This window comes from Muscardinus avellanarius (genome assembly GCF_963383645.1).
Source record: "Muscardinus avellanarius genome assembly, chromosome: 21".
In the NCBI taxonomy this organism is placed as follows: domain Eukaryota; kingdom Metazoa; phylum Chordata; class Mammalia; order Rodentia; family Gliridae; genus Muscardinus; species Muscardinus avellanarius.
Window position 1 is genome coordinate 6,574,102 of NC_137807.1, and position 27,298 is coordinate 6,601,399.

Below are 27,298 nucleotides of genomic sequence, written 5' to 3' on the forward strand. Positions count from 1 at the left end.
GTGTGGCAGGCCTGTGATCTCAGCATTTGGGATTACATGGACAGCCTCAACTACTTAGGCCCTTTGGAACTCAGTGAGACCCTGTTCAGAAAATAAAGAATAAAAAAATAGGGCTGGGGGTGTCCCTGGGAGGTAGCGTGCCCCTGGGTCCCACCCCAGTGCCACACAAAAGGTTCCTTGTTACTTTATTGCACACTCATAATTGTCCCACGGAAGGAGCTTCGTCCCCACTTGCAGATGTGGAGACTGAGGCACACACGCTGGCCTGGCACACCGCCGCCCCACTGCATCCCTGCAGCATGCCCGGGAGTCGCCTGCCCCACTGACAGCCTCTGGCTGGTTTATGTCACAACTTGGCGCAGCCAGTGAGCCTCCACACTCACTGAGCCCGCCCGGCACTGAGCGGGGCTCAGCAGGTGCGTGGCTGGGCCGGGGCCGGTGGCCTCGCTTTTCATGTGGCTCCTGGGGGTTCCCCGTGGGCCCATTGGGCATCTGCTGCCAGAGACCAAGACAGTTGCAGTGCCCCCCACTCAGAGCCTAGGTAAGACTGGCACAGCATCCCAGCTGCCCCAGGCCAGCCAGCTCGAGGGCAAGGGTAGACCCACCCTCCATGGGGTGCCCGGGCAAGTGGGGCTCAGAAGCTGCTACTGGGGCCAGAGGCTCCCTGCCCCCACCCCGGCATGGACCCAGCTGCCACACTCCCCTCTGCCCTCCCCAGGCTCCAGGAACTCCTTCAGTGCCCCAGCTCCTGAGCCAAGCAGCAGGCCCCATGGGGCAGGCCTCAGTGGCCTGGGGCGCCCAGGATGTCCTGCCTTGGTCCTCTGTGCCACTCCCGTTTCCTTGGCTGAGTAGTGGCTCAGCGGTCATCAGGAGGGGGTGTGCCCCCAGCCCCGGCAGCTCCAACTCCTGGCGTCACAGCAGTGTCCTATCACCTGGGTGGTCTGGTCCCCTGTCCATCCTGCCCCTGGCCATGAGTCCAGCCCAGGCCCCCAAGCGCCCCTGTCCACACCCCTCCCGCCTGCTGACAGTGTGGGCCCAGGACCCCGGGGTGCAGGTAACCAGCCAGTCTGAGGCTGACAGGAGCCACGCTGGCTGCCAGGGGAGGCGCCAGCTGGTGGTGGCTCTCGGCGAAGGTGTCCCTGCTGCAGAGGGGCCAGGCTGGGGCTCAGGTGGTGACGAGGTGGGCTGGAGCACCGTGTCCCTTAGAAACCAAGATTTAATTACTCAGAATGGGCTGAGTCGCCGCTGTGACACAGAGGGTTAGGAATTAATGTTAACAGTGTTTCTGGTTAAGACTTTGTGTTGATAAATAATTCATGAGGCAGTTAGCGTTCTGAGTCTGACAACACGAGAATATATGAATATGGTGGACTTGGAGAAAGGTCAGCCGTGTGCAGTGGGGCAGCCATCTTTACTCACTGCCTGACACCCGCTCATTAATTATCCTGGCCCGGGCCGGGCCGGGCAGAGGCAGAGACATTATGGGGAGAGGGGAGAGAGGAGAGCGGGTCGCAGGGGAAATGGAAGGGACCTGCACAGGGTGGGGGGCTGGCCCTCGGCGAGGGGTCAGCCTGGGTGGTGCCAGGATGGGTGGGTGGGAGCAGGGGACCTCTGCTGGAGACCACTGGCCCAGGGGGGCAGAGGCTGTGGGAACGGGACAGACCTGGCTTTCTCCTTTGGGGGCATCTGAGGGGAGGGACGTAGGCACAGACGTGGAACGCAGCGTTGGGGAGCAGAAAGGGGAGGTGGCAGTAGAGAGCCACTAGGCTCAGAGTGGGAGGGCCCCAGGGGCAGGGGCATTCCTGGGGAGCTCTGGGTGCACCTGTGAGTGTGTGTGTGCACATGCACGTAACCCTGGGCACGCTGAGGCCAACGAGGCTGGGGAGGGGGTCCTGGCTCAGGCAGGTCAGGGCCTGCAGGCCAAGGAGGAGTGAAGGGGCTGAGCTGGGCGGCCTAGGACACCGAGCAAGAGCGGTGCCTTTGCCACGGTTGAGCCCACAGGCTGTGTCGCCAGCCACAGGATTCAAAGCAGTTTGTGCCTCACTGCAGTGAGTGAGTGGAGACAGGAGCCGCCAGCGTGCACACTCGGGGGCGGCGGGGCCATGACGGGCCCCACACACAGGCCCTGGGCCGCAGAGGACCGAGGCGTCGCCGCGCTCCTCCAGGCGGTGCAGGAGAGGTGCGGTCAGTAGCTTGTCCAAGTGATCCTTGTGCTCGTGATAATCACGAGCCGAGAAAACCGAACATTTTGCTAGAGCAGAGGTTCAAGGATCAGGTGAGTGTGGACGGAACGTTCTGGAATTGTGTGAGGTGACATTGCTGCAGGGACCCTGTGGGGGCATGCCGACATGCCCACTCGTCGACCCTCCTGTCGCCACGTGCAGGGTGCTGTGGCTCAGTGAGCGGGCTGATGAGCCTGGGGACACCTCGGGAGGGTCCCGCTGCTGAGCACTGGCAGCCAGAGGGGTCCTGGGAGAGCTTCCAGAGCTGAGGGTGGGCACCTGAGGGCCCCACACCACCTGGCTGAGGAACCCCACCCTTGCACAGCCATGCTGTGAACCATGCCCAGTGTGTCCTCCCCAGCCCAGCAGAGGCCACCGGAAGGCAGGAGTACAGCCCGCCTGGGGTGAGGACGGCGGCCAGGCTGGGGTGCACCTCAGGAGGCAGACAGCGTGGGCCCCAGGCCCCAGCCCCACCTCAGCTTCCCCAGCTACTAGGCCGGTAGCTTAACTGCTCATTAATTGGGTAATTAACACTTTGTTTTGCTGTAAAGCCTAAACACTCATAAAAAGTGATCTAGCTGAGTAAACAAGAATGGGAGTTTCAGGCAGCCATGGCTGTCTTGCATAATTAATCGTGTGATTTCGGGAGGGCCCCTGGGACAGGGAGGGACTGAAGCCCGGGCTCAGGCCCCTCAGGCACACTCTGCCGTGGACCCTCCGTGCCTCAGGTCCCCTCAGTAACCAGGCAGGGACACTGCGAGAGGTCCAGCCTTGCTGTTCCCTGGCCTTCCTCCACACCACCGCCTGGGGCTGCACCCAGCCACTTCCTGGACCAAGGAGACAAGATGAAGGGCCTCAGCGACCCAGAGTGGCCGCCCTGGGCAAGGGAAGCAGGAAGACAGGGCCAAGTGGGCCAGCAGCCTTCGCAGGCAGGCCCCAGTGTGCCCCCAGCGGACCCTCATGCCAAGCCCCCCCTCCCACAGTCGCGGGGCTCTCTCTGAGTCCCTGTCCACTCATACTGTGCCCCTGTCTAGTCCACCTGCAGAGCCAGCTGGCCACCCTAGCACACCCACCTTGTCTCTCACTGAAGCTCCTCCTGGCAGCAGAGCCATCTTCCCATCCCTTCCTTGGGTGACCCCAGTCTTGCCCAGCCACCTACCCTGGCCCCAGCCCACATCCTAGCTCCCCTTGGCTGCACCCCGCCTTCCTCCCACCACGGCCTCCACTCTTCCTCCCCTTCCTCCACCCCCCATGCTGTCTCCTGCACACCTGGCCTTCCCCTCGCAGTCAGGAGCGCAGCCAAGGCCCTCAGGAGAAGGCTGCTTCATGGAGACACAGGAGGCGGGAGTCTGGACCCTCGGGTGCCACAGTCCTAAGGCCTTCCACCATGGCCTAGGAGGCCGTCCCCCTGGCCTCGTCCCTTTAGAGCCCTTTAGAATCACCTCCTCTAGGCCCACAGCATTAGCACCTGGGACCAGGCTGGGGCTGCCCACAGCACTAGCCTATCACAGGGCCCTCGCTGGGTCACCAGCATCCTAGCACTGCCCCAGGCAGAGACAGATCCCCAGCTCCTGGTCTCTGTGGCTGACCAAGTGGTCAGAGCAGTTTCCCAGCCCTCCTCTGTGATGCGGGCTGGTACCAAGTAGGTGTGTACGGCGTGTGGCCATCGTCTCAGCCCCAAGGCTGATGGAACTGTCTCCGCCGTGGAAGGCACCATCACCCACACCCTGCAGATGAGACGAAAATGGGAGGGGCAGGCAGGTCGCCCTCATCACCCCCAGGGAAGGCAGGCAGAGCAGGAAGAAGCCCAGTATCCCCCGGTGGCCTTCAGGGGCCTGGAAGCAGAGCTGGCTAGAACCCTGTGCTGGGTAGTGGTTCTGTCCTGTGGCTGCGTAGGAGCATGGATGGAGGACTTTCCCACAGGACCCCTGTGCGAGCTGACCACAGAACCCATCCTCGGGAGGAACACTCCCCACAGCGCTGAGCTCAGCACATGCCCTCCCACAGGGCATCCTGTGAGGTTTGACTCCTTAGAGCCTAGCTTGATTCTTTTTCTTTTTTGGTGCTGGAGATTGAGCCCGGAGGCATTCTAACTCTGAGCTACACCCCTGGCCCTATCTTATTTATTTATTTTCTTTTTGAAACAGGATCTCCCTAGGTTGCTGGAGTCTCGCTAAATTGTTGAGGCTGGCTTCGAACCTACAGATGTGCGGCACCACGCCCTGCTTAGCTTGACCTTTAGTTGGAATGTGTTCTGCACCCCAGCTGAGCTCACCTGACCCCAGGAGAACACCTCTGTTGCCCTGTTATCTGCCTAGGAAGGTGGACCCCACGTGGCAGGGCAGCCCCCTTCCTGAAGCCCTTCTGCTCCTACCAAGTCTCATGGGGAGCTGGAGTTCAGGAGCTGTAGGTGTCAGGTGGCTGAGTCACCACGGGCCCACTATGGGCTGCAAGAGGCAGAGCCCCGCACAGGCAGCAGACCCCGGCAGGACTCCAGCCCGCTGGGAGATCCCCAAGCTTCCCGAGGCACACAGATGTGCAAGCTTAGCACAGTCCAGGGTGGAGGGCGGGCGGGTGTTGGCACCGAGTGACCCAGCAGCCCAGACCTGGCGCCGCGCCTAGGCAGAGTTGGTTGGACTGTGCCTTCCCACTCCCACTCAGGCAGGTGTTTGTCCCATGATGTTAAGTGTTTCTGGCTCCTTTATCATGCTCAGTACGCTGCTCCTTGGGCCCTCCCCTTCCCCGGTTGGCCTGCAAGACCCCATAGGGGCAGCATCAAACCCAGCCTGCACCTCGCACTGTCCCAGACAGCGGCAGCCCCGCCTCAGCCACCTGAGTGGCAAGCCCACAGCAAGGCTCCTGCTTATGAATTTTCATGGCTTTGTTTGCACAATGGGAGACTGGCGGCCCTCCTCTGAGGACTGCTGGAAGAAGTAATTAACGTTCACGCAGAGAAGGAAAAGGCGTGTTTCTGTTGCTGCTAAATAGCCACACTGACACGTGTCTCAGTTTGTGGATGTGATAAGCAGCCCCCACACCAGCAGGCAGAAGGACAGTTTCTAGAAAGAAATGGGACCTGCAAGGGTGAGATAGTTGACAGGAGGGGAAGGGAGGGCAGGGATGGTGGTGGTGGTGGTGATGATGGTGCTGGTGGTGGTGGTGGTGGTGATGGTGGTGGTGGTGGTGGTAATGGTGGTGGTGGTAATGGTGGTGATCTTGGTGATGGTGGTGGTAATGGTGGTGATGGTGGTGGTGCTGGTGGTGCTGGTGGTGCTGGTGGTGCTGGTGGTGCTGGTGGTGGTGGTGGTGATGTGGTGGTGGTGGTGGTGATGGTGGTAATGGTGATGGTGGTGGTGGTGGTGGTGGTGGTGATGTGGTGGTGATGGTGGTGATCTTGGTGATGGTGGTGGTGATGGTGGTGGTAATGGTGGTGGTGGTGATGGTGATGGTGCTGGTGGTGGTGATGGTGGTGGTGGTGGTGGTGGTGGTGGTGGTGATGGTGGTGGTGGTGGTGGTGGTAATGGTGGTGGTGCTGGTGCTGGTGGTGATGGTGGTGGTGGTGATGGTGGTGGTGATGGTGGTGGTGATGGTGGTGGTGGTAATGGTGATGGTGGTGGTGGTGGTGGTGGTGATGGTGGTGATCTTGGTGATGGTGGTGGTGATGGTGATAGTGACAGTCATGGTAGTAGTGGTGACGACGATACCATCACTCATGTCCAGCACTGTTGTAGTGTTTTTCGTGTGTTCACTTATTTAAGCCACAAGCATCCCTGTAAATAGGTTGTTGTCCCTGTTTTCAGAAGCATAAAGCGAGGCACGGGAAGTTAAGGGACTTGCTCTAGGCTTCACAGCATAGGTGGTAGGAGAGCATTAGGGCAGCCCTCTGCTCCAGAGCTCATGGCCGTAGGCGCCCCTTCCCCTTGGGCTTGGGGTCCTTCTGGCCCACCAGGGTGAGGCTCCTGCCAGGCCCATGAAGGTCACTCAGGCAGCTCCCACACTCCCAGACATGACTGTCCTGTCCTCTTGCCCTGATTATTCGCCTCCCTGGGACCCCACTGCATTCCATTTAATGTTAATTCACTAGGACTTTATATCATGAGTTTCCTTATGGCTCTACCTGCACCATGCTGACAGTGCCACTGCTGGCAATTTCGGGATCCTGGCAGCCATCTTCTTCGGCTGCTGGAAGGCTCCCCTCTCTTGATGCTGGACACATTGAACTGCCCCACTTCCTCAGCCTCACTGCCCAGCTGTGGTACAGCCTCTGACCCAAAAGCTTTGGGAAGTATGAGCAACCTGGTCTGGGTAAACTGCTGTTCTCGGCCAGAGCTCAAGCAGGATCCCAGGCTGGAGAGTGGACAGGCATGGCCGGTGCCTGGCCCTCCTGTGCGGCCCCTCAGGCATCCTGACAGTTTATTGGGATTGCACTTTGCAACTTAAGGACTCTCTAGTACTAACTAAGCAGGAAGAGGTCTGACTGGGCAGTGGGGTCCCTGGCAGCTGGGCTGTAAGATCAGAGAGCCGGGTGGCACCCCCAGAGGAAGGGCCAGGGCGCCCTGCTCCCCTGCCAGTGGGTCGCCCTGCACCCTGGCTCGCTCTTCCACAGCACTCTTGGCTCCAGGTGTTGCCCTTCCCACACCTGTCCTCTGTTCCCTCAGGAGCTCTGGTGTCTGGCCAGGCCCCCTACCCTGCCCCACACACATCTTCATGCTCTCCAAGGGGCATGGGCCATTGCACACTGCACACCTCATACCTAACAGGGCCTCACACACACCCAATCACGTGCCCACCTCACGGGGAGATAGCCTCAGAGAACAGGCCAGGCCACACCTGCCACCTCTGGGCCAGGGAGGGACCTGCTCTGTATTCAGAGCCCCTGGTGCCTTTATGGGCAGGGCCAGAGGGGCGGATTCATGTGGGACCATGAATCTCCTCAGTCTCTTACCACAAAGGCCAAGATCAGGGCCAGAAAGGAGCTTGGCCAGGGCTGCGCCCCTGCAGAGGGTCCCCCTCCTCCTGCCTTTGGGGAGGATGCCTGCCCTGGGGTCTCCTCAAGGCCTACCGGGCAGTAGACAAGCCAGCCTCGGAAGGCCCCCACACCCGTGCTGGCTGCCCAGGGTCCTGGCCCTGAGCCCACCTCGCACATCAGTCACCAAGCTGGACATGCGCTGGTTGGGGAGCGGCTGGTAAAGCGCGTTCTTACACAACTCCATGAACTTTGTCATTGGAAACATTATGGCCTTCAATTTGGGGGCCTGGCAGCAGGCAGTATAATTTGATTGCCTATATTAATCAAGTAGAGCACAGAGTATAAACCGGCAGTGTGCGTGTCTGACTGGAACTGGATCACCCTCTCGTGCGTCTTAGAGAGATTTATTTCCAGCAATATAATTCATTTGACACGAGCGTATCATAATTGTGGTTGCTAGGAGGGTTTTTTCTTCCTTTTCTTTTAGGGGAAATTGCATTGTTCTCCAGCCGCGTGTCCTTTTCAAAGCTCTGCTTACTGACAACGGAAACATTTGTTTCTGGATTATCACAATCTGTGTTATGGCTGAGCTAACAAATGGGCCGGGGCGTGGATCTCCCCACTGAGGCACGCAGCGTCTGTGGGTTGGCCTCGGCCCCTCAGCCAGAAGCTTAAGTGCTGGGCCTCCAATTAAACTCCTGAATTTGAGAGGATTCAGGAGAGGAACATGGGCCCTGGGCGTGCTGCCTCATCTGCCTCCATTGCCGGCCTGTCTGTGACACCGTCGGCCTCCAGGGCCTTCCCATCCTGGTGTGGCGTGTCCATCATGACCTGTGTGGGGTCCCCTGGGCTGGGATCTGCTGTGGGCAGGGTGAGGCTTCCCTGTGCTGCCTGGGTTGCTGGCCACTGCGGCCCTCCCTGGGCTCGGGCCTGGACTGGGCACCGTGGTCCTGCCCCCAGGCAAGTCAGCCAGGTCTCGCTCTTCTGTCTGGCCCTGTCCCCTCCCAGGGTCACCTCTCCCACCTTGGACTGCGGACTCTCCGGAGCCTGCCACCCTGTGCCTGGGTGGTGAGAAGGGCCTGACTCACCTCTCTCTCTCTCTCTCTCTGTCCCTGCAGTGTGACAGCGAGAGTGGCGTGGATGACAAGGTAAGCCTTGCCCTCCACCTCCTTCTTCCTGATTGGCCGGGGCTGCCCAGCCACAGGGCTCTCTCTGCCAGAGGGGCGCCTCGGGCACTGTGGCCTCCCTGGCTGGGGCCCTCCTGGTCACAGAGCACAGGCCTGGTGGCCTTGGGAAGCTCCTGATGGATGTGGAACCCAGCAGGGCTGTTGCTCACACAGGCAGCCTGCGTAGGGGCAGGTTTGGTTCAGCAGATGCGTCTTGGAAACCCACATCAGAGCAGCCAGGGCCAGGCCCGTTCTGGCTCCCAGGGCACCAGGGCCTGGGGCTGTGTGGCTGCACTGATGTGGCTGTGAGCAGTGCCCCCACCCTCGGATGGGAAGTGTTAGGGACGTGGCCGAGGGCCAGTGCGCTGACCGCAGCCCCCGCCTGCGCTCCCTCCTCTGTCCACAGCCACCATCCATGAATCCTGACAGGCATATTGCTTCCTCGGAACGCTCATCCTGGTCTTGCTAATGAAATTAGGTCAAGGGCCCCTGGGGAAGTGCTATGCCCGCACCTCCTTCAATTTAAAACCAATTTTCAGAGAAATGCTCTCTAGCTAAACGCTGCTCTGAGAAAGGGTGGGCGTGTTGGGGTCAGGGCCTGTGGCTCTCACTGTCCTCAAGCCAGGCGGTGCTGAGGGCTGCAAGCACGCCAACCTTTGACCTGGCCAGCAAGACACTGAGACAGGATGGGTCGGGGTGGTGGTGGCTCTGGTGAGGTCTGAGTGGCCCTGTGGAGGTGGAGTGCAGGCTGAGTGCTGAGTGGGCAGGCCTTTGGCTGCTTTGCCATCTGCGATTTCGGGGAAATAGCCTCGAGGGGGCCAGAGTGGGTGTGCCGCAGAAAGCCCTTGGGGGGCAGCACATACCTCCCCCTTAGCCCAGCCTGCCTTTTCTGCAAGCCAGGTGGGCCGGTGTGGGATGCCAGGGTGTGCTTGGAGGTGGCTGTGGCCCAGGCAGGATGGAGGCAGAGGCCCTTGGGGTTTTGCAGTGAGTTAACCTGCAGCACCGGCTCAGAACTGAAGGTGGAGGGTTTGTGTGGAGCTTCCCTTCCCTGGGCCTCCAGACCACACAGGGACAGACACTAAGGATGGCCCAGGACTCTGGGCTGTATCTGCCGTGGATGGCCATTCCTTAGGGTGCAGTTTCTGGGCCTGGACCAGGGGTGAGAGTCGCCACTGTGGCTCACAAGTGGTGGGTGACTTCCCTGGCCACAGTCCTGCAGAGGCCTTTCCCCTGAAGGGAGCTGTTGAAAGAGGGGACAGCCCCACTGCAGCATTTTCATGGTGGCAAATTCCTGGAAAAAGGTGGGGAAAGAGGTCCTGGCAGTGGAATGGATCTGGAGGTGGAGGGAGGGCACCCTGCTTGGCCCAGTCACAGGGTCCTGGGGGCCTGGGGAGGAGCTGAGCTGGCAGTCTACACAGCCACTGTGATTTGCAGTCACTGTGGCAGGACGTAGCCAGGAAGCAAGCAAGGTCTCTAAAGGGAGCTGTGTGGCCCTGGAAAGCCGGGTGGCTGGCTCTCCGGCTGCCCTGGAGGTGTTCCCAGGCTCAGGCAGCACCGGACTCCAGGAGCCAGACATCCACCTGCACAGGGTAGCTCTCCAGGCCAGCTTGCTCACTGGGTGCCCTTCTCCCAAGCCTGCCAGAGTCTGAGCCCAGGCGCCAACCCCCACCCCTGGGACCTCTTGTGGCTCTCCTGCAGGTCAAGACACAGACACTCTGGGACTTCACCCTCCCAGTGGACGATGACAGGCAGGGGACCTTCTCACCTCCCTCCCTACTGTGCCCACCCACCACCCGCCCCCACTGTGCCCCCACCCTGCCGCAGCCGCCACCACTCCAAGACAGCTGGCGGGAGGCGGGGAGTGCTGCAGCAGGTTCAGGAGTGGCGGCCAGATGGCCCCTCCAGAGGCTGCAGTTGGTGTCTGCTTTTTTATTGGAAAAATATGGGTGAAAAGTTGTGTGGGCCTCATCAGGATGCCTGCAGGGCCCCGGCTGGCTGCCTGAGCGGCTCTGGCCAGGTGGCCGTCCGGCTACCTGTGGACACAGCCCCTTGCCTGCAGGGGCCCGTCTCTGGACCCCAAGAGGCAGTGTCCCCAGCACCTGGCCTCAGCAGCTCCTGGGGACAGCGGTGGAGCTTAGGCACGGCAGTGGGGCGGCCTGCAGGCACCCTCGGCCTCAGTTTCCTATCTGCAGGTGTGGGGCGCAGACTTGGAGTCCCAGTACTTGGGAGGCTGAGACAGCAGGGTCACGGGTTTGAGAGGACTACGTAAGCAACTTCAGGCTCTCAGCAATTTATTGAGACTCTATTTCCAAATAAAACAAAATAGGGCTGGATATGCAGCTTGGAGGTAGAATGCTTCTGGGTTTAATCTCCAACATACCATGCACACACACAGCAGGGGTACAGCGGTGGACTATCTTTGGTGAGAGGGCTACTCTGAGCTCTGCAGACCTCAGCAATGTACGCGCTCACAGTTCTAGGGCTAGAAGCCCCAACTCAGGTGCTGCCGCCCTGGGAGTCCTCCCTCCCACAGCTCCGGTCCCCTGGTGGTGGCCACACTGCCCATTTCTGCCTCCTCACCTCCTCTGTGTGTCACTCTGCTCTCCCAAGGACCCCAGCTGGACTTAGGACCACCTGTATAATCTAGTGTGGTGGGTGGTGGTCTCCTCGTACCTTGGCTACCTCTGTGAAGATTGTCTCCTTCTGAGGCTCTGAGTGTCTCTGAGTGTCTGTGAGCTGGTTGGAACCAGCTGGCTGCTCCTTCACATGCAGCAGAGCCAGGGAGGTTCATGGCCGGGCGCTGGGACTCTAATGGACCCTGCGGCTCTGCATGGGGCTGCTCCACTCCCTGGGGAGGGGTCCTTCCCAGGCTGAGGCTGCCTGCAGGTTCCTCCTGCTGCCCACAGCTGCTTTGCGCTGGCTTGCACTTGCTGGTCAGCAGCTGGGGCATGTAGCCAGCAGTGGAGTGTTGGTGGTGCCTGGCTTTGAGGCTGGCTCATCAGAGAGCATTCCCAGGGTCCACACCCGACACGGAGGTGACGCAGTGCTGCTGCTCCGGGATGAGGAGGCTGTGCCCTCCCCACAGGGCCCCTCAGTCAGCTTCTGAGGCTTACGCCCACAGACCACCATAGCAGAACCATGCTCCCAGAGAGGCTGTGGCCTGTGCTGGAGGACACAGCTGGGCCCCCAGCCATGCTGCCCCTGCCTCTGTACCTTTCCCCAGGGCTTCACACAGCAGCCTGAAGTGGGCTGTGTGTGTCCTTGCTGGTGGTCTGTCCCCAAGAGTGGCAGCTGTGAGGGGACCAGCTTGTCTGGACGTGGCCGATTGAGGTGTGGGTGGCCCGGGGTGGTCCCAGAGCACAGCTGTTGGGCTGTAGCCTTAGGGATAAACGTGTCTTTTATCATTAGGGATAGAAGCTGTTAGGTCGGTTACATATATCTGACTTGGAGGTCTGATGTTTAATATCTGCTCTCTGTTACAGCTGCCTTTCTCTCTCTCTCTCTCTCTCTCTCTCTCTCTCTCTTAGGGTCTGGGGATGGAACCCAGGGGCATTCGACCTCTGAGCTACATACACCCCCTGCCCTATTTTTTATTCTTTATTTTGAAACTGGGTCTCACTGAGTTGCAGAGGGCCTCACTAAGTAGCTGAGGCTGTCCGCGAACCGCGGTCCTCCTGTCTCAGCCTCCTGAATGCTGGGATTACAAGCGTGCGCCACCACACCGGGCTTATTTCTCTTAATAATCTATTCTCACTCCATTTTTTATTTCTAACCTCATTAAATTTCTTGTGTCGCAACTACTTTCCTTTCTAAACAGACGTAAAGACAGGCCCCAGGGCTGGAGGTCTGATCTGCTCCCACACCAGGCAGGGGCCGGGCATGGCTCTGGGTCTCCTGGCCCCAAAGTCCGGCTCTGCTTGTGCGACGCACACAGCTCTAGGTGGCTGTGAGCACTGAGTGCCAGGAAACCCCAGGCATCTAGCACAGTGGGTGGCGTGTTTGTGACTTTTATGGCAGGAACAGGACTTTGCTGGATGGTGTTGGTTTTGTTTGTTTGGTAAGAAGAGATGGACCGAAAGTGCTACAGCCCCGCCAGGCATTATGCGGGCTGCTTCTGACCCTGGAGCCCTGTGTGTGTGCAAGCACCGTGTTTGTGCATAGCCAGCCACTTTTTTTTTTCTTTTGCAGTACTGGGGATTGAACCCAGGTCCATTCTACCTCTGAGCTACACTCCCAGCCCTGTTTTTTTATTATTATTCTATATTTTGAAACAGGGTCTCACTAAGTAGCTGAGGCTGACCACAAAACTGCAATCCTCCTGGCTCAGCCTCCCAAGTACTAGAATTACAAGCGTGCACCCCCCCCCCCAGCTCAGCCACCTTTTGAAAAAGATGGTGGCGCAGCCTGCAGTTATGTGCCCTGCACCCTGGAGCTAGTTTGCTGTCCATCCTGCACCACCCACTGGACCAGGCCTTGCAACAGTGTTGGCCTCCTGGGCAGCTCAGCCACCAGCAGCCTGGAGGGGCTGTCCTCTCTCCAGCAGCCTCTCACCCTCCCTGCCTGGATTCCTTCCCAGCAATGGGAATTCCACCTGCCTTGACACTGGGCTGGGAGGGCCCTTGTGTGCCTCGGTAGCACTGAGCCCTCACGCGGGGCCATGGTTCAGCCTGGACCCGAATTCAGAAGCCAGCCACCTGGTGCCAAGCCTCTGCGGGGGGTAGGTGCATTCTGCCTCTCTTTCTTGGAGCGGGCTAAGACTTTGCTGCTGGTTTGGTACGACTGACCGCCAAGGTCCCAGACGAGGTTCTGTCGGCCCTTCGAGCTCCACCTCCTGAACTGTGCAGTGACCTCGCTTCTGTCTGACTCAGTTTCCCCTCTGTAAGCCTCAACTGTCCTAACTTGTGCGGTGAGGCTCCCGGGTACACAGACGCTCCTTGCTGATGTCGCTTCGCGTGTGCGCCCGGGATGGGTCGCACTAGGTGGGCCGGCGCGGCGGGCAGATCCACGCCTCGGGGCTGGATTAGTCGGGGCTGCCCACGCCCCGCCCCCGCCCCGCCCCCGCCCGCGCCGGCCCCGCGCCCAGAGCCCGCGCGGTGGACACGCGCTCCCGGCCGAGCGCCTGCACCGGCCGCGGCGCGGCGCGGAGGGACCTGGGCCCGAGGTCAGTGCGCGCCCGGGACGCGGAAGCCGGACTCGGGGCCGGGACGTTGGGCACCGAGGGGCCGAGGAGTCTCCCGGGGCGGCCGGGCCGCGACCCCTGCGGCCGGGCGAGGTCCCAGGCCAGCTGGCCGGGGGCGCGCCATTGTCTGCGCCCCGCGCCTGCCCACCTGCGGAGTTGAGCTCTTTGTCTGGGGCGGGGCGCGGCGGTGAAGGCTGCGCCGGGCTCGGTCCGAGGCCGCCCCGCGGGGTCCGGTCTCGCAGACAAAGCGCTTGCAGCCGGGATTGTGTACTTGGGGCCGGGGGCGTGCCCGCCTGGCACCTTCCCTGCTGGACTTGCGCCTCGGCCCTGACCCCCGCCCACCCGCACCCCGCTCTGCGCCCGGCCGGGTCACATCCCAGTAGATAATGCCCGCCCAAGAAAGTTGCTCGGCGGGTCTGGTGGCCGCTCCGGGCCGCCCACCCACCTTGGACGGGCCAGCGAGCCAGCTCCCAAGTTCTGGTAGAAGGGAGGGCGCTGAGGGCTCGGAGTGGAGCCAGCCCTCCGTCGGAAGGGCGCTGGAACCTGTGCCATGCCTCTAGAGATCTCCGGGCTCCTCCTGTCAGCCAGGAGCCCTCCTGGATGGGCGTGGCCACACCAGCGGGAATCCAGACCCCTGTCTGCAGTGGAAGCAGGACCAGGGTTTCCTGGGCTGTCCACTTGGACTTTCCCGAGCACACTTTCCTGCTGAAGTAGAGCTGGGGGGGGGGGTCGGTCCCCAGGATAGGGAGGGAGTGCATGGCTGACTTTCCCCCTACTACCTCCATCCAGCCTGGGAAGCTGAGCTGACCCCAAGAGTGCTTGTTCCTCCCCAGGAGGGGTGCAGAGCCTTGGAGCAGCAGCTCCTCCCAACCCCAGGCACCGCACCAGGGTGAGCACTGCGGCCTGGTGGCACCTGCACATCGTGGCCTGGCTGATGCCCCTTGGAGGAGGTGGGGTCCTGGGGCTCAAGCCACCTCCCCTTGCCTGGCTTCGGGGCTGCCTTTGGATTGGCTGTATGTAGGTGGCGGCTGCAGGGCTCCTTTTCTGCCTGCCCCACTACCTCCTGCCAGCAGCAGTGGTAGCCTGGCTCTGTCATTCATCTGCCGCCCACCAAAGTCTCATGAGCCCCTTGTGCAGTGGGCGCTGTGCCCGGCAGCCCAGAGGGCCTGTCAGTGGCAGCCAGACAGCCCAGACCTCGGGCCTCACTAGAGGAGGGCACTGGGATCTAGGGGCTTGTCGGCAGGAAGCTGGCCAGGTAGCCGACACCACTGGCGCACCGCATCCTCCTCCTGGCCCTAAGGGCCGCTGCCTGGGCCACAGAGGAGGCTGACCAGCAGGCCCACGGCAAGGAGGATGGAAGGGGCAGGTGCCCACAGACTGGAGTCAGGGAGAGCAAGCACACAGTCCTGGGTGCCATCAGGGGTCACACAGCCTTGGAGTTGTGGGGAGTGGCTGGGAGAAGTTTCATCTGAGGCGGGCTAAGCCCTGGAATGTTTGCAGTTGAGGGCAACTTGTTCTGACCTGGTTTTAGAGACGCTGGGCTATTGTGAAGAATTTTATAAGCACTGGAGCCAACCTAGATGGTCACCATGAAGACAGGGGCTGCTGCCCAGGCAGAGTGGGGGTGACCACGGGAGGCCCAACTGGGGCCTATGGTCCAGGAAACATAGGGGCTTTGGGAGTCCTGGCAGAAGGGTGAAAGATGGGGCTGAAGCATGCCCCTTGGCAGCACCGGTTCCTACTCCCCCCCCCCCCGCGCATCTCTGTCCTGAGAAGCATCAGCAGACCACCGGCCCGGCCTGGAGGGACCTAGACCAGCCCGGGGGAGTGCATGGTGTGGACGCTGAAGACCTGCTGCAGAGCCTGTGCTCGGCCCTGGCCGGCCGTCTCTGTCCCCAGGCAGCAGCAGCGAGTGACCCCTCCCTCTGTGGCTGTCCTTGTCTCTCTCTTTCCTCCAGGGACACGCCCCGGCGCCTCCTGTTAATCATGGGCCATGTGGCTCAGGGTCCTCGGTTGGTTTTGAGCCCTGTTTGGAGCAGACCTTGGGATGGTCGCTCAGTCCAAGTCTCCAACAGCAGGAGGATGGGCAGAGCTGCAGAGCCAGCCCCTGGGGCCCCACACTTGGGATGCCGTCTTGCGGAGCAAGCAGGGAAGCCACGTGCCCCTGGCCTTAAGGACTCTCAGCGTGGGGGCACCTGGATCGCCCTCAAGTAACCCAGCTCCAAGGCAGATGCTTGGGGGGAGGGGAGCAGTGCAGCACACGGGCCACCGGGGAGCTGCCAGCGACCAGGGGACCCTCAAAGGGCCTGGCTGTCCCAGTTGGGTAGGAGGCAGAAGCCCTCCTTGCCCAAGTAGCTGTCTTTTGCTGCCTGGCTGAGATCATGTGGGTGGTGTGGGTGTGTGTGTTGTTCATGGTGTGAGTCTGTCTGTCTGGTGACCAGGCTGCAGCTCCTCTTGCCAGGTGGACTCCTCACCACGCTGGGCGCCCCATAGGACGAGCTGCCTGCAAGGCCAGGACAGCTGCTCAGTCGCTGGGAGCAGAGGCCTCTCACCAGGAGAGTTGTGTGGTGGCCTGGCAGGCTCTGTCCCGGCCTGCCCGCCCCGCCCTCTCAGCTCCTTTGGGAGTTCTGGGCTTCCTGGTCAGCCAGAGGTGGGAGCAGGCCCTTGTTTCCCACCCTGGAGCCAGGACCCCTCCGCCTTTGTGGCCAGTTCAGGCTCTGCTGCCCCCCTCTCCTCAGGGTGGCTGGGGTGCCCCTGCAGGAGCCCTCTGCAGCTTCAGCCTGTGAGGGGGGCCTCCTGGGCTTGGCTCCTGGGTCATGTGGGGCTGAGGTCTCTGCCTCTGCCTCTTCCGTGTGGTGCCGCCCTGGGGGTGTGCGTGGAAAGCTCTGTCCTCCACCCTGCGTTCTGCCGCCCACCTGGAGGGTTGCTTTCCACGTTGGCATCCGCAGTCAGCTGGGGTGGTTGTGACGGGGTGGGCGTGACGGGACCTTGTTTTCCCTTATTCTAAGAAGCTGGCTCCCAGAACCGCTGCCTGCACCGAGGTGTCACCTGTGCGGAGATCTGCCTTGTATCTTCGTGCTTTAGCACCGTCTCTGTTGGTCTCTGTGCTGTCATTTATAAACACACATGATGCCCCTGTTCAAAGGGCACAGCTTGAGCGTTTTCACAGATGTGGGACGGTGCCCAGCACATTCTGCCGCCATTGTCCTGGTTGGGTCGTGGAGCTTCAGTGCAGGGATCTCCTGACGCATGCTCTGGTGCCAGCGCCTGGCTGGAGCCTGCCCATGCTGTGTGTGCCCACCCCTTACCTGTTGATGGGCACTGGGATGTCCTTAGCCCGTGGACAGTTGGGCCAGGGCCTGGTCCCAGAGGCCCCGCTCTGCTGCACCCCATCTCTGGCTGGGCCTTGGACAGGACAGGAGTCTCCTCCCTCAGGTGGGGCTGGGCAGAGGATTCATGGAAGACCACTCACATAGCAGGGCCAGTGGCCCCAGCACTAGACTTGTCGGGCTGGGTGGCCAGGACCGCAGTGGGGAGAACAGCGCCTGCAGGGCCAGTTTCCCTGGGCGAGGCTGTCCTTCCTGCCTTGGCCCTGAGCTGTGCAGAGATGGTCCCCATGCCCTGGGCCCTACACCACCACACACGCACCCTGAAGCAGGCCCAACCCAGCTACTCCCCATGGTGGCTGCAGAGTCTGCTCGAATTTTTATTTGGTTATCATTGCATTTGAATTAGATAAGTGATAACCGGATTTATTCTTCTCTGTAAAAACTTAAAATGGGAGAGTTTAACCAGGTCTCTGGGGCTCCAGTCCCATCTCTCCCCCACATTTGCCCCCTGATCAAGCAGGTCACTCTCCAGCTGGAAGTGTGTCCTCCCCACAGCCTCTCCCTCTGAGCCTGTCCTCTCTTCCCAGGCCTCAGTGGGCTCCGAGAACCTCTTTTTGCCAGCAGCTGATAAAGGTGAGTGCACCCTCAGCTCAGCTCCCTCGGGGCAGACCTCAGGGCAGGTGGTCCAGGAGGAGTGAGCTGGAGGTGCTGTGTGGAGCGCCTGGACTTCTGAGGGGGGCCGTGCCCGTCAAGGGCGCAGCGGAGCAGGCAGGGCACCCTGTCCCTGAGTGGCTTGGTCTCAGCTGTGAAACGGTGCGCGCTCCTGTGGGAGGGAGCTCCTCTCCTGGGGCGTAGAAAGGGGCCCACTGAGCACCCTGTCTGTGGCCTCGGGCCTATTTCTCTGCTGTAAATGGGCATGACCACAGGACCCTTGCTTGGTAGGTTGCCAAGAGCACCAGTGGGCCAGAATCGTGGGTTTGCAGTGGTGGTCTTTGGGCACATGCGAGTAGCCACGGCACACACCTGCCCTCTCTCCACAGCCCCCACGCCTGGTGAGAAGTCTGAGGCAAAGCCTGGGGCTGTGCCCAAGGTGTCGGGCCTGGAGCGCAGCCGCGAGCTCAGCACCGAGCCCTTCCTGCCCACAGCCACCGCTACGTCCTCAGGACCACCGTGTGGTGCCCGGGCCAGCTCCCTGGTGAAGAGGGAAGCCCCTGCGGCACCCCGCCACGCCCCGCAGCCACTCTCCGCACCCCCGCAGCCACACAGCCTGCTCCCAGCACACGTGCCTCCGTCCCTGGGCTCCTTCACCGGTCCTGGCCCTGGCCAGGCGGCGCCCAGCGGCCTGCACCCGCACGGCCTCAGGTGGGGCGGAGGCAGGGCCAGCCTCTGGGTGTGGCCTGTAAGCCCATGGGGTGGCGCCTTGAGGCCTGGGAGGGTCCCGCCTGGGCGGAGCTGCAGGCCACACTGAGCCTGGTGTCCCCAGCAGGAGCAGCAGCGTGGGCAGCGGTGCCCCCCTGGGCCTGGCAAAGCACGTCTCAGTGTGGCCTCACGGGCCAAGCCCCCACCTCTCTACCTCACACCTGGCGCTCCAGTCCCAGGCGCAGCACCAGCACCACGCGGCGGCCATGTTTGCCAGCCCCCCAACACTGCCCCCGTCCCCGGCGCTGCCTGCCAGCAGCCTGGTCATCCCAGGACACCCCACCGGTAGGTGTGGGGCCCAGGGGTCCCCTCTCAGGCATGATCCCCCAGGGCAGGGCAAGACAGGTGGGGGAGGCTGCTCTCCAGGGAAGGGCACACAGCTTGGCCAACCCCAGGAGCCTGGCCTTCCCCTAGGATTCCCATTGGCCTGCTCCATTGGGAGCCCTGGCCACCTCTGGTGGGGCAGGCTGAAAGGCAGTGCCTCCCGCCTCCCTCTAGCTGAATGGTGGTTACTGACAGCCCTGAGGTTGGGGGCCAGAGGGTTCTAAGTGACAGAGCCCCGGCCAATCTCTCCTGTCCTGGCTCCCAGCCCTGGAGCTTCTTCCGGCTTCCCGAGGCAATCTGAGATGGAGTGCCCCACACGAGCTGGGGCAGCCCGGTGTCCCATGGGGGACGGGGACACAGGCCCGGGAGGCACTGGAGCCTTCCTGGAGAGCCATGCCTGGAAGCAGAGGGGCCAGCCGTGCAGGCAGGGGCTCACCATCTTCTCTCTTGCCTCTAGATGCCAGCCTGTTGATCTCATTCAACCAGCCAATCATGTATTGCCAGCCTCATTCGGGGATTCTGATTGGTACTTGGTCACAGGCTCCTCTCTTACCTCCACCCCTGGGCCCGCAGCTAGCGAGCGGCCACCACGGCTTGGCCTGCCGAAACCGGGAGTGCCAGGTGACTATCCACCGCGCCCCGCGGGAGCCCGCGGCCGACCTGCCTCTCTGTCTCTCTCTCTTTTTCTCTTGTAGATCACGAGCTGCTCAGGCAAGAGCTGAACACGCGGTTTCTGGTGCAGAGCGCCGAGCGGCCTGGCGCCTCCCTGGGCCGGGGGGCTCTGCTGCGGGCCGAGTTCCATCAGCACCAGCACACGCACCAGCACACACACCAACACACACACCAGCACACACACCAGCACCAACACACGTTCGCCCCCTTCTCGGGGTCGCCCGCGACGCCGCTCATGTCGCCGGCCGCACCCCCGCTGGTGCGTAGGCCCGCATGCGGCAGGGCGGGCAGGGCAGGCACAGGCACACGCAGATGCTCGCACGCACCCATGCAGGTCGTGGAAAAGGCCTTCTGTGGGGCCTGCTCGCGCAGCGGGGACGTCCCCTTCCCACTGTGAGGGCCGCCCTGGGTCCTCAGCGTCTGCAGCAGGAGGCCCCAACAAGCGGGGCCAGGACCTGCACAGCCCCTCCCCACACACCCGCCCCAGGCCTCTGCCTCCCGATGCCCTGGCGACGGCACTCCTGTCAGCAGATTGGGCATGCCCTATGGTGACCCCCTGGGGCTTGCTGGCTCCAGCCCAGCCACCCCCTCCTGGGTCTTCAGCTGGGTACAGACAGACTGCTTAGTTATCAGGAGCCAGAGAGGGGCCTCTGCCAGCCTGTGTCCCACACAGCGGAGCTCATGGCATGGCGCCAGTGCTGGCCACTGCCCCGCCTGGCGGGAGGGCGGGCGAGGACCCCTGAGGCATGGGCCAGTGCAGAAGCGCTCACCTCTGCTCCTTTTCTTGCAGTTTGACAAGCTCTCGCCCAGGCTGGACAGCCCCTACTTCCGACATTCCAGCGTGAGTGGGTCCTTCCGCCGGGCGGGCGGGCGGGCGGCACCTGTGCTGGCCTGCAGGGCACTGGAGGGCCTCCTGGCCAGCACTCTTTCTCCTGCAGCTCTTCCCGCCCTTCTCTCCTGCCGTCCCAGGACTGCCCACCCTGCTCACACACCCTGGACCCTTTGGGTCGCTGCAGGGTGCTTTTCAGCCCAAGGTACAGCTGTGGGGGCAGATGGTTGGGGCGGCCAGGGAGGGCGAGAGCCGCTCTCGCCTTGCAACCTGGGTCTGGTTCACATTCTGCAGTCCCCACAGCCATATCCGAGGCCAGGGCTCTGGGCTGGAAACGTCCCAGGGAGCAGGTGGCAGCCTCAGAGAGGAGTGTGCCAGGAATGCTCGGTCTCTCGGGCAGCTTCGGACTTGACAGAGAATAACCCAACCCCTAGCAGCAGCCCCCGTGTGGTCTGCAGCCAGCCCGGGGCGCAGGAGGCCTGGAGGTGCCTCAGCCCAGGCCGGGGCCCTTTGATTCTGTCCCCAGGCAAACAGGCACCTCATGGTCCCTTCTTGCTTGTGACTGTGCCCACCAAGGAGGGACACAAATGTGGCCCTGAAGCCTCGCCTCTGGGCCTCAGATACTGTAGACACGCCTTGGGTCCCCCAGGTTCAGCCAACCCTGACACCAAGGGCTAGTTCTCACAGTCTGGAGCTGCCCAAGTTGGTAGGTCTGTCTGACAGGGTCCCAGGACCTGGAGCCAGCGGCACCTGCCTCAGGGTGGGGCGTGGCTCCTTTCAGATCAGAGCAGAGGCCAGGGAGGGTGTGCCCAGTTGGAGCCATAGCCTGGAGGCTGTGCCCCCGGGTGTGGCTGCCTGGTGCAGCACTGCAGAGAGGGCTGGGGTGCTGGGCCACAGTGCTGCCCGTGTGCTATCACACGTCAATGCCCCAGGCTCTGGCCGAGGACAGGCTCCATGGCTCCCTCCTAAGTGGGCCTGTGCACATGTGGCCCCCACCGTAGGCATCAGACTCACCTTCTGCCATTGTGGGATTCCTAGACTCAGGGAGAGTGTGGCAGCCATTGTGAGGGAAGCCAGGCCACCCCTGGGTGTCAGTGGGCCAGGCAGGGATCTCTGGGGTCTGTCCTGGCCCCTCCCTCCACAGTGTTAACACTTTCTCCCATCCACTGCAGACTTCAAACCTACTGGAGATAACGGGCCGGGCCAGTGCTGTGCACACGCTCCTGCAGAAGGCCCCTGGGGTAGGTGTCACTGGCCTCTGCTGGGTGCTGGCCGCCAGCCCTGGACTCTCCTGCAGGTTGGGCCTCACCCTTCCTCTGCTCTGTCGACTGCAGGTGTCTGACCTGTACCGGACAGCGGTCAGGGTGAGTGCCCATGTGCGTGCAGGAAGGGAACAGGCAGCATGTCCCAGGCCTGCACTGGGAGGGGCCCTGGGATGCCCGTGACAGCAGGGGTCTGGGAAGACAGGCCCCTGAGAGCACTGGTCCTGCCGCAGAAGCCGGGGAGGTGGTGTGCAGTGCACGTGCAGATCGCCTGGCAGATCCACCGCCACCAGCAGAAGCTGAAGGTGAGGCCCGCGGGCGGGTTCTGCCCCCATTGTGAAGACTCCCGCATGCAGGCCAAGGGGCTGTGGTTGGGACTGCCTGGGGGCGGACGTGGCCAGCATGGGGCCAGGCGCGAGTCTGTGTTTGCACGCTGCGCGCTGGTGGCCAAGGGCAGCCCACAGCCCACTGCGTGCGCAACCCTGGATGCACAGCGCCTCCACGTGCATGGGTGGGCTCCTCAGAGCACAGCAAGAAGTCCAAGATGCTCCACAGAGTATGGGCCCAGGCCAGCTTGGGGCCGTTGTCCACAGCATGGATTTCACTGTGGCAAAGTGGAGCAGGCCACAGTCCTCTCCTGAGAAGGATCTGAGGTGCCCTGGGCTTGGTTCCTCCACAGCCAGGTCAGGTGTTACAGTGGGCAGTGGTCCAGGGTGGCCTGTGTGGCCAAGAAGCCCTTGCAGGGGGGCAACGCCTGTGAGGCAGTGCCTCGGTGTTTGTTTGTTTGTTTATGGTGCTGGGAATTGAGCCCAGGGGCATTCTACCTCTGAACTTGGGTAACCCCAGCCATATTTTATTTTTTATTTGAAAACAGGGTCTCATCAGCTGGACGTGGTGGCGCACTGTAATCCCAGTACTTGGGAGGCTGAGACCCTATTTCCAAAAAATATATAAAATAGGTCTGGGGTTATAGCACAGAGGTAGAAGGCCCCGGGGTTCCATCCCCAGTACCACAAAAAAAGGAAAGAAGGAAGGAAACAGGGTCTTACTAAGTTGATGCAAGCCTCACTGAGTTGCTGAGGCTGGTTTCAAACCTGCTATCCTGTCTCAGCCTTCTAAGTACTGGGATTACATTGTGCCACCCAGCTTTAGTTTTGTTTAATTTTAGTAAATTCGGCTTTTAAAATGAATACTAAATTCTGACATTGGAAAACCCAAGTACATTTGGAACAACTTAAGTGTGTGACTATGTTTTTTCAACTGAATTTTATAAAACCAACGTGCAGAAGAAGGATTTGCCATGAACCGGCAGCATCCACACTGAGGCTGTGAGTGGTGCACACACCCCCAGGCCTGTGAACGCACAGTAGTAACTTGCCACACGCCTGTCTGTTCTAAGCTGGCACAGTCTCACTGAGCTGCTGGCTGCCTCCCCGGGGCTGCAAGCCTGTGCCCTGGCTGCAGAAGCGCTCCTCATGGTCAGCTGGGTCCTGCCCTGGGGCTGCGAGCCCGTGCCCTGGCTGCAGAGGCTCTCCTTGCAGTCAGCTGAGCCCGCGCCCTGGCTGCAGAGGCGCTCCTCGTGGTCAGCTGGGCCCTGCCCTGGCTGCAGAGGCGCTCCTCGTGGTCAGCTGGGCCCTGCCCTGGGGCTGCGAGCCCATGCCCTGGCTGCAGAGGCGCTCCTCCGGTCAGCTGGGCCCACGTCCTGGCTGCAGAGGTGCTCCTCCGGTCAGCTGGGCCCTGGCCGGCAGCCCGCACACACTCCGTCCTCTCAGCAGATGCAGCTGGACTCCCACAAGCTGGAGGTGGGCCTGAAGCTGGACCTGCTCAGTCGGCCCTCCGCCCCGGGTGTGTTCTCGGGTTTCCACTACCCACAGGACCTGGCCCGGCCCCTCTTCTCCAGCACAGGTAAGGCTGAGGAGCAGCTTGGCTTGGGCAGGACAAGAAGGGCCACCTGTCCTGTGGTGGGAGCGGGACAGTGTTCTCCAAGCCCCCAGTGCCATTGTTTACAGCCACGCCCGGTCCCAGCCCCCAGACCCTTGCCAAGGCCAGCCTGAGTCCCATGGGAATCCCAGTGCTGGCTACTTAAGTCCCATTAAGTGTGTGCCTTCTGCGCGTCCAGCCCAGGGGCACTCCCTCCCCTCTGGGACCTCCTGCTCCAGGTCCTGTCCTCCCTTTCTTGGCATGGCAGCCCCAGGAAGGGGTGTGTGGGAAACCGCGCCTGAGACCTCTAGCCTTGATCGTCCCCAGATGTCTGGTGGAGTGACCTGCCCAAAGTGGTCAGCGGAGGGGGAGACGGCATAGGGCCGTGTGGCGGAGCCTCAGCGTCCCCGGGAGTCAGGAGGATGGACTTTGCTCCCTGGCAAGGAGGCTTGGCCTCAGGGCTTCCTAGGGCATCTTGCCTGGTATGCACCCAACTCCCAGGCTCCTTAGAAGAAGCAGGTGCTCAGCACAGACCTCAGTGGATAAGGAGGGCTGCCCTTCTTCCCAGTCATGGGCAGGGTGGGAACCTTCTGAAGCCCAGGTTCCCGGAGGCCTGCCGAGGGCCAGCCTTGCACACAGGACTCTGAGGACAGCAGCTCCACCTGTGCCTGTGCGGGCGTGCGCACATGCGTGCACACGTAGGCACGCACACAGGCGTCCTGTTCTGAGCCTCTCCCCAAAGCCGCTGGCTCCTGGGCCCCTGGCTGCACAGCTCCTCCCGCGCCCCTTCCCTTCTCTGCTGCTCCCCGTGACCTCCTGCCACGTTGCGCGTGGATGCTGAGGCAGGTGTGTCTGTTCACCTCTGGACCAAGCAGCACGCCAAGTGTGGGCACCTGGGCTGGCAGCCCAGCCTGGAGCCTGGGTTTCATGGGGGTCTTGGGCCTGCATCTGGCCTGTCCGCTCTCCCTGGGTGTTTGCAGCCTATGGCTGTGGACACCTCTGCTTCTCTTTGCGTCTCCATGTGAACTTGAATTTGCCTGCCCCAAGAATTTGCCTCCCCCAAGAAGCCTGGGTTTTTCTGGGGTGGGTTTGAATTACTTCTGTTACTTCTTCCCACAATGAGCAGAGGGCATACAGGTCTGCTTAGGATTTATAGAATTATCCTACACGCTCTGTCTCTTGCTCCTTTAAGAACTCTGTTTCTTCCTCGGTCTTTGCTAGAGAGCAGGGCGTCTGCTGATTTTGAGAGGGCTCGTTATCAGTCGGCTCTGGCTCTGCAGAGCCGCGTCTGCAGCGAGGAAGGCTGCCGCCATTCCCACCAGTGCCCTCTGCCCTGCACTCCACCAGCACGGCTGCAGGCACCTGGCCTCGAGGTCCAGCATGTCCTCTGGGGGCCCGTCCTGTGGGGCACTGGTGCCCTCAGCGCGTAACCTCTTGCTGAGCTGTGGAGGGGCCCTGGCTGCCTGCCCTTGCGGGCGCTCCCATACCAGTGAGCCTCCAGGGTTCAGGGCCCCGCACCACCTGTGTTTGTGACTGTGCGGTGATTGTGTGTTTGTCCATTTGTTTTTTGTGGTCCTGGGAATGGAACCCAGGGGCTTTCTATCTCTGCATTATACCCCCAGGTCTATTTCCTTCTTTTATTTTTAAACAGAGCCTCATTAAGTAGCCGAGGCTGGCTGCAAACCTGTGATCCACACTAGGCTGACTGTAAGGTTGTTTTTATTGTTTTGTTTTGTTTTGTTTTTTGCAGTACCGGGGATGGAACCCAGGGGCATTCTACCTCCGGGCTATACCCCAGCCTATTTTTTAGTCTTATTTATTTATTTATTTATTTATTTATTTATTTTTTGGTGGTACTTGGGATGAAACCCAGGGGCTTTCTACCTCTGGGCTATACTCCCAGCCCTGCTTTTTTTTTTTTAATATACTTTATTTGGAAACAGGGTCTCACCTAAGTTGCTGAGAGCCTCACTCAGTAGCTGAGGCTGGCTTCAAACCTGTGTGATCCTCCTGTCTCGGCCTCCCAAGCTCGGGGATTACAAGCGTGAACCACCACACCTGGCTTCTTTTTTTATTTTTCGAAACAGGGTCTCACTGAATTTCGAAGAGTCTCGCTAAGTAGCTGAGGCTGTCCCCAAACCACAATCCTCCGGTTTCCGCCTCCCGAATGCTGGGATTACAAGTGTGTGCCACCATCTGACTGTAAGGTTTTTAATTCACTGTAGGACTGACTCTTCAAGTTTTCTTTCTTCTTGACTTCACTGTGGTAATTTAATCTTTTCTTTTCTTTTCTTTTTTTTTTTTTTTTTTGCGGTACTGGGGATGGAATCCAGGGGCATTCTACCTCTGAGCTACACCCCTAGCCCCATTTTTTAGTCTTTTTAGTTTTTGAAACAGGATCTCCCTGAGTTGTGAAGGGCCTCGCTAAGCAGCTGAGGCTGTCTGTGAGCCGCAGCCTCCGGCCCTGCCTCCCGAGTGCCGGGGCTGTCCTTCCAGCAGCACGTCAGCGTGGTGCACTGTGTATGCCAGCACAGTTGTCCCACAGCCTGAAGTGCACATGCCCTCTCAGATCACCTAGAGCCAGGCGTGGTGGCGCCACCTTTAATCCTAGTAGTTGCGAGGCTGAGACAGGAGGATTGCAGGTTCGCAGCCAGCCTCAGCGACTTAGTGAGGCCGTCTGCAACTTAGACCCTGTTTCAAAAAAAGGACTTGGGGGTTGTAGCTCAGAGGCAGAATGCTCCTGGGTTCCATCCCAGCAAAACACACACGGGCACACACACACACACACACGGGCACACACACACACACCGGCGCGCACGCACGCACACACACACACTCCACTGACCTGTCCAGACTTTTATCGACTCAGCAGTACTGTAAAGGGAGCAAATTTGATCTGTCCCTGTCCGGGCTTGCTCTTCCCAGCACTGTCTCCTTGCTGTCCTTTCTTTAACTCAGGTCAGGAGGGCGAGTCATCAGTCTGTCTTCCTGCTCTCCTCCAGCGTGTCTTGACCCGTGGTGTGCTCTGTTTTAAAGCCCTGGGCTCCTGGGTTTTCTGCTCTGACACACTACATTTCCAAGCTCTGGGTAATCTATGTCCACTTGAGAAGTGTGGCGTTGGCTTTCATGTTGGGGCTCAGTGCAGACTGGACCTCTGTGATTCTGACCTCCATGGCAGGGAGCTGACCTGCAGCCGCCCACAGTGGGGGTCCCTGTATTTCAGAATCAAGTACCGCCTCCCCCACTACCCGCACAGGCTTGACCCCTGCCAGTCACAGTATGGATTCCCCCGTCAGTAGCACCTCAACCCTGTGCCCTGGCTGTTCCCTACGTTTGGTCCTGCATTTGTGGGGTGCCAGTGTAGATGTGGAGGTCACCTGCATGGTCTGGCCATGTCCAGGGAGTCCACAGAAGGCGCTACCGTGTTCGATGGCCACACAGGTCCCCAACCAGTACCAGCCTTTCACTGTCTAAGCCGTGGGGCACCGGCTTCCCAGGCCGCCCAGTCTGCTCTCACATTGGGTCTTGGCCTCACCTCCACTGCAGTCACGGCCTCTGTCCCTGGGCTCCACTGCACGCAGCAGCTGCCCCAGCCCTTGGGGGTCCCAGGATGGTTGCAGTCCCAAGTCACACACCCTCCAGGTCTGGGGAAGAGACTGAACTCCCCCTCTCGCTCTGACTGGACGACACCTTCACTCCAGAAGGGAGAGTGGGAGGTAGGGGTTTCCAGAGGGAGCTGGGGCACCCCAACCTGAACACTGCTGCAGACGGGAGCCCCAGTGCACTCCTGGGCCTGCTAACTGGGCCACTCTCCCCCCCAGGTGCCACCCACCCTGCCACCAGCCCGTTTGGACCGGCAGCCCATCATAGCAGCTTCCTGCCCACCGGCCACCTTACAGGTGAGGCCAGTACAGACCTTGGGGCCGGGGGACACGAGTGTGGGGAGATGGCTCAAAACCCCCAGCAGGGGCATGAGGTGACAGCCAGCGGCTGGAGCCCACCCTGAG

The 27,298-nt window shown here is 61.1% G+C and overlaps 1 protein-coding gene across 1 annotated transcript in view; it reads left to right on the forward strand.

Annotated features, from left to right (window-relative positions):
* Positions 1–27,298, forward strand: part of LOC308278128 (fibrosin-1-like protein) — a gene marked incomplete at both ends in the record, with an annotated part of 63,755 nt that overhangs the window by 34,762 nt on the left and 1,695 nt on the right. Inside the window, 13 exons of the mRNA XM_080717753.1 lie at positions 8,310–8,339; positions 17,453–17,498; positions 17,906–18,227; positions 18,349–18,569; positions 19,066–19,134; positions 19,304–19,539; positions 20,071–20,121; positions 20,219–20,314; positions 21,282–21,350; positions 21,444–21,473; positions 21,605–21,676; positions 23,147–23,276; positions 27,113–27,190. Coding sequence (XP_080573879.1) covers positions 8,310–8,339; positions 17,453–17,498; positions 17,906–18,227; positions 18,349–18,569; positions 19,066–19,134; positions 19,304–19,539; positions 20,071–20,121; positions 20,219–20,314; positions 21,282–21,350; positions 21,444–21,473; positions 21,605–21,676; positions 23,147–23,276; positions 27,113–27,190 — 1,450 coding nt within the window. The remainder of the gene's footprint in view (positions 1–8,309; positions 8,340–17,452; positions 17,499–17,905; positions 18,228–18,348; positions 18,570–19,065; positions 19,135–19,303; positions 19,540–20,070; positions 20,122–20,218; positions 20,315–21,281; positions 21,351–21,443; positions 21,474–21,604; positions 21,677–23,146; positions 23,277–27,112; positions 27,191–27,298) is intronic.